The sequence below is a fragment of the Oncorhynchus mykiss genome, chromosome 24, assembly GCF_013265735.2.
Source record: "Oncorhynchus mykiss isolate Arlee chromosome 24, USDA_OmykA_1.1, whole genome shotgun sequence".
NCBI lineage: Eukaryota > Metazoa > Chordata > Actinopteri > Salmoniformes > Salmonidae > Oncorhynchus > Oncorhynchus mykiss.
In genome coordinates, this window is record NC_048588.1 from 3062348 (window position 1) to 3068347 (window position 6000).

Sequence of the window (6000 nt, forward strand, 5' to 3'; positions counted from 1 at the left end):
AAGTGAACTGGAGATTCACATTTAATGAAGCTAGTTAGTACAAGAATAACTTAGAGCAACACTGCACATGACCAAGGGTTCTTCATTATGAAAGGGGACATCAGTAATTAACAGAACAGAACATAGGTATATATAACGTATGCCTACCTTTGCAGTATAGAGGGGTCTATCTGACCCGTGTGTGTCCATAGAAATATAATCTATAGAAAGGGCTTAGAACCTCTAACCCGCTGCTAGTCCACCCATTATGGCATCATTGACTTGAATGGGGAGGTCTGTTCTATAGATTATATTTCTACGTGAGTTACAGTAGCCAGGTGATCAGTAGTACAGTATTTCGTGACCTGGATGTTGAGTCATGCCCATATACTGTACAACTCAATGCAGTGGCAGCAGACACGTTAGCCATGACAGGGTAGAGTTTCCAAGACCTCTTTCTGAAGACCCATTAACTAGGGCAGGTTGAATTTCAACTTTGTCAAATCCCCTGATCCGTAATGTTTTTAATTGAATGGCTATCAACTAGGGCCATGTTTTTGAGAAATGTGTGGTTAATGACGCGATTGTTCACATGACCACATTCTTAGGGCTTCTCTCGAGTTTATATGTGCTTATAAACTGTTATAACAGTTATATTCATATTTATTTAGATTTTGCTGCTGGCATGAGAGCCAGCACATTCTTGCCCTGAATCATATGACCCAAGGAGGATTGTGCGCCACTGAGAGAGTGGGCTGACTCTGGATCAGTGTGACAGGTACGGCTAAAGGGACCACGGGACAGCGACCTGCCAACCCACAAACACCGCTGTCACATCACTCTAAGGAGGTCACCGTAATCAGATTATCCCAGTTAGACAGTCAGGCTCACTACTCTAGCCTCAGCCAGGCAAACAACAACACAGAGAGAAAGGCAGAAACACACACCAACACACACACTACAAATACAGTGAGTGGGAAGAGGAGAGGTTTGAGGGCCGGCCAGATAGGTGGGGAAGAAACAGAGAAGAAGCTGTGGGGCCTAAAGCTTCTCCATAACCGCAGTGATGCCAAACGGGCGGCGGTTTGAAGCGGATATCTGAGACCTGTACACCTGGACAATGAGCTGAGGTGTAACCCTAAACTAAGATGAACCACTGTTTATCTCTCTCTCTCCCTCTCTCTCTCTCTCTCTCTCTGTCCCTCTCCTTCTACCTCCCCTTCTATTTCTCTTATCTTTCTTCTCCCTCTCTGTCCCTCTCTTTCCTCCCTCATCTTTGTAACCTCTCCTCTCTCACCATCTCTTTCGCTTCCTTCCCTCTCTCTCTTCCTTTCCTTTCTCCTCTCTCTTCCTCCCTGCCTCCCTCCCTCCGGGCTTCACCGAGGCAATGTAAAGATTAATCTTTACGTCATCGTCTGATCACATACTTGAATAGTTTAGCTTTTTTTTTTGGAACGGGACGCAGAGAAATGAGACAGATTGAGACACTCTTTTGAAATCATCTTTTTCACACAGAAATAATTCCAAGTGAAGGAATTGACATTTGCACTGGGATGCTGACAGCTGGATGACTCAACACAGCCCAGTGTCGTGGAGGCAGCTCTGTGTTGTTGCCAAGGCTTCGCCATCCAATACCCATCTGATCCCTATCATCACAGCTACTGAGGGAGGGGCAGCTTTTCACATGGCGGCTCTCGCCTACATCATGGCTTCACAAACCGGGGAGCGATTAGGAACAGTACGGAAGATCTGTGAGCCGGGTGTTTTTAAGCTACAGACACTCCAGATCATCTCTCTCCTTCACAAATCTCTGGACTCAGCATCCTGTAGCCTCAACTCGTACCTCTACGCCCCATCCCCCATACTCACGTCACACACACAGACAGGCCCACGTACACACACACACACTAACAAACAGTATACCCCCCCCCCCCCCAATACACCAACAACTGTGACTTTAAACAGCAAGTATCAAATCAAATCAAATCAAATCAAATCAAATTTTATTTGTCACATACGTAGTACAAAGGACCAGAAATAGCTTGGTGAGCTGCAGAGCAGAACTGCTGTCCTTGAGGAGGGGTGGTAGAAAGAGGAGGACGAAAAGAGAGGATGGGAGGAGGGGGGAATAAATGACTGGGGAAAGATGGCAGAGAGAGAGAGCCAGCTCTCCATGGCTGATCTTACCCTGCCATTCTCAACTCAACGGTCTGTGTGTCAAACAGAAGACCTCTCTATTTCATTTCATCCACACGACACTTAAATGAACCCATCAACATGAGGGTTAACAGTATGTATTGTACTGCACATTCTGTAAGTGTCCACTCATCCATCCTCTGTTAAATGAATTTCATATACTATACTTCCCTTAACTGGAGACTGGAACAGAAATAGGCAATAATACAGTCTGTCTACGGCCTATGAGGCAATCAACTGTGTGTGCATGGCTGATTCAACATGCAAACAAACCAACGGAAAGAATGAACGCGTTCCCATTCTGAGTGTGATTTGCCCCCCAAACGTTTTATATTTTACATGAAATAGGAAAGGACTCATTTGGAGCGAATTATATCTTTGAGATGGCAGACTGGAGTGGGAGACGAGTGTTGGCATACTCACTGTTGCTCGACTTGAGGTCTCTGTGTATAACCGGTACAAAGGTCTGATTGTGCAGGTAGTCCATCCCTGTGGCGATCTGCACGGCCCAGTTCACCAGCACCCTGGGGGGTACCTTCTTCCCAGCTAGGGCTCTGTTCAGGGCCCCCCCGCGGGCGTACTCCATCACCAGGCAGAGGTTGGGCTCTCGCAGGCACACCCCTATCAGGTTGATGATGTTGGGGTGTCTGAGCATCCAGAAAAGCCTGGCCTCTTGTCGTACGCTTTCAGCTGTGGCGCTGATGTCCTCGTCCGGGTCCTGCCTGGCAGCTTTAACTGCCACCTCCTCCCCTTTCCAAATCCCTCTATACACCTTCCCAAACCCCCCCGCCCCAATCACCTCCTCCAGCACCAGCTCCGTGAAGTCGATCTCCAAGGGGCACCCCTCAGGCACCCCACCCGCCACCAGCCCTCCTGCGGTTAGCTGCGGGTAGCTGCCGGCGTCCCTCCGAGTAACGTAGTTGCATGGGAAGATGCCCACCTTGTCTTGGATCTTGCCCGTCCACCAGCCCTCGTCCCCGGACACTTTGGAGTCCTTGGAGAGGACCTCCAGGAGGTCCCCGCGCCGCAGGGTCAGCTCCTCGTCTGCCGTGGCCTCGTAGTCAAACACGGCCGTCCAGTAGGGGTTGGAGGTGGTAGAGCCGCCCTGGTGGCCAGGGTGGGAGTCTGAAGAACCAGAGGAGGAGTTCCAGCTGCTGCCATTCTCAGCCTGGACAGCTGTAGCAGCACACACCGGGGGAACGGGGGTCATGTGCGGGGGCATGGAGGAGAGAGGGGGGCCATAAGGGGGACCAAGGGGACCAGCGAGCACGAGGCCAGGGGGAGGAGGGTCGCAGCAGCCCCCACAGCTGGTGCAGGGCAGGGGGGCTGCTGTGCTGCTCACTCTGGCATACGGGTCCATGGCTGCCCGGCTGCTGGTCAGCGGTGTGGGCCTGCCCTCTGTCAACTCACACACAAAATCCATGCAGGGCCCATCAGCTGAATCCAGGCCTCCTTAACCAGAGGAGTGACAGATCAGTGGACAGGCAGGCCAAAGCTCCACTGTCCCATCACTGGCCCCGTTTACTGGGGTAGTTCCAGTTCCTGTCACCAATCATGTGTGTGTAGCAGTCTGTATTACCATGTATAATGCAGTGTGTATTTAACATGTATACCTACGAGTTCACTTTGGGGTGATCCTTGGCTATCCCTGAGAGAGGCTACTGATTATTATCCCATGTATGTTCTAGAAAGCTACCAGAGAGTCAAGGCTGGCCTGGGAAAAATCCCAAAGTAGACCATGTGTTCCCTCTTCAGTACTATGAGATGAGGTTCTGGTGGATGGGATAGCTTTGCGCTGCTCAGGAGAGCATGCTCAGGATCTGAACATGGGTCTCTGTAACATCCCACACTGCTTTTACGACTACTGTAGGGGGGCTGTGGGAGGGGGTTTATGATCCTCAAAGCATCTATTGCTATTTCATATTAGACTACAATTTTGATTTACTGTTCCCTCTCAAGACTCAGCAAGAGCTGGATGGTCTCAGTTGACCACAAAAGTTTATTCTGGTTTCTTACTATTTTTATTTCCTTTGAATTTTTTGCCCTGATGAATAATTCACGGCCAACGCTGCACTTCATTTCGCCTCCCTGAGAACAGATCCTGACACAGAGATTTAAAGAGGCAAACTCACTCCTCTCCCTGGAGATTATGAGAGGCCAAAGACAGCGAGGAAGCCACGCGACAGTTAAAGGAGATCCCACATCTAAATCGGCTATTTATAAATCAATTGCACCACGTGTAACAAAACATTTGTATTCTAAATAGTTTCACCTGTGTAGTTTAACATCCTCTGAGCAAGGATCGTTGTTATTTCCAATCAAGCGCAGCGTAGCAAAATAGCGCTTGTCTGACATCTCGTTATTACAGGGTCATTGGCTTTTTGACAGCGATGAAAGACCCTTGTCTTGACGTAGTATTGCGTTGAAATGTCGATTGAAATATTTCCCTACTTTGCTGCTGCCTCGTCTTAAGTCCTGCACGCCTACATCGATCAACTATACGCCCGTTGAATGTTCTTAAAAAGCCTACTACTCCATTTTTAGATGGGGAATTACGGCGGACAGTGTTCAGGCAAACATCATTGAGTGACTGTACATTTTGCACCTTAGTAGTCAGCGAACATACATAAGTCACCGGCCTAAATTCTGCGCTCTGTAACGTTTCAATAAACACCATACAGTGAGCGTTCACGAATGCGCGAGTTATCGCGACAGAAACGTATACATACAACGTGTACAGAACAGTTTGTTGTAGCCATAATTATCTTCGCGTCGATTTTGTAGGCTATAAGACGATGCTCATTCATAACATCTGATACATTTATAATCATAAGCAATAGCCTTGTCTAGTTATATGGACACAATGTTGCACATTTCAGTTATTTGTGATCAAATAACAAAATCAGCACCTGCTGGCTCTTAACGAATATATTTCAGTGCTTTTCGACACCTTCACACGCTATGTTAGAGACCGAAATAGCCTACAGTAATAATACATTATGTGTTTTGTGAAATCATTTGACTGTAATTCCAATTGCAAATATTTGTGTATCTCTGATTCGAGTTGACGTGATAAAGAATAAGGCGATTAATCGTCTACGGTAACGTGTTTTCTTTGGCTTTGATAGACAGATGCACCATCCTCGAGGCAATAATAATAACAACAATAATAATAATAATAACGTAACAGGTCTAATAAAAGCCTAATTCTTCCTTTTGGTGCAACATTGAATTATAATCATGTCTTTATGCGTATATAGCGTCTTGTCTTCTGGTTCAAATAAACCAAATATGAAATGTTCAAATATTTACGGAAAAAAAGCCTGACCACTGTTCATCACAACATCCATTGACATTGTCGCATGGGCGTGTGATCGCATCCAAATATCCACCATCAGATTCCATAATCCAATTCCACAAAATGAATAGTATTGGAGTCCTTGCTCATCTGGGTCAGTCGGTTGGCCACTTGTCCTTCACAATCAAATCGCTTTTTTCTCCAAAAGACGTGCAATTTCTAGACGGAGCTGTCAGTCTCTCGGCTGACTTTGTATCCAAATACACCGGCTGTACTGGGGGTGGAATATGCCGTTGTATTCTGGGTAGTGTAGTTTATTGAGGAGCCTACATCCACACAGGCCTTTATATCTCATAATTTGGACATCGCTTGGACGACCAAATTAACTTTTGCTTCATTTTGATTATAAAAAATCGGGTTTAAAAATAGTCTATCTGTAATGCTTATTTTTATGGGTGACCTTTAGGGTTAAGGCATTGCTTGACTGTACAACAACATCCTATACTGGTCATTATCAGTTAACCTTG

At 46.7% G+C, this 6000-nt stretch overlaps 1 protein-coding gene across 1 annotated transcript in view; it reads right to left on the reverse strand.

The window, feature by feature from the left end:
* The window catches only part of map3k10 (mitogen-activated protein kinase kinase kinase 10), a 44692-nt gene extending 38933 nt beyond the window's left edge, over positions 1-5759 (reverse strand). Inside the window, exon 1 of the mRNA XM_036961425.1 lies at positions 2599-5759. Coding sequence (XP_036817320.1) covers positions 2599-3598 — 1000 coding nt within the window. The 5' untranslated portion in view covers positions 3599-5759. The remainder of the gene's footprint in view (positions 1-2598) is intronic.
* Between the last annotated feature and the right edge of the window lie 241 nt (positions 5760-6000).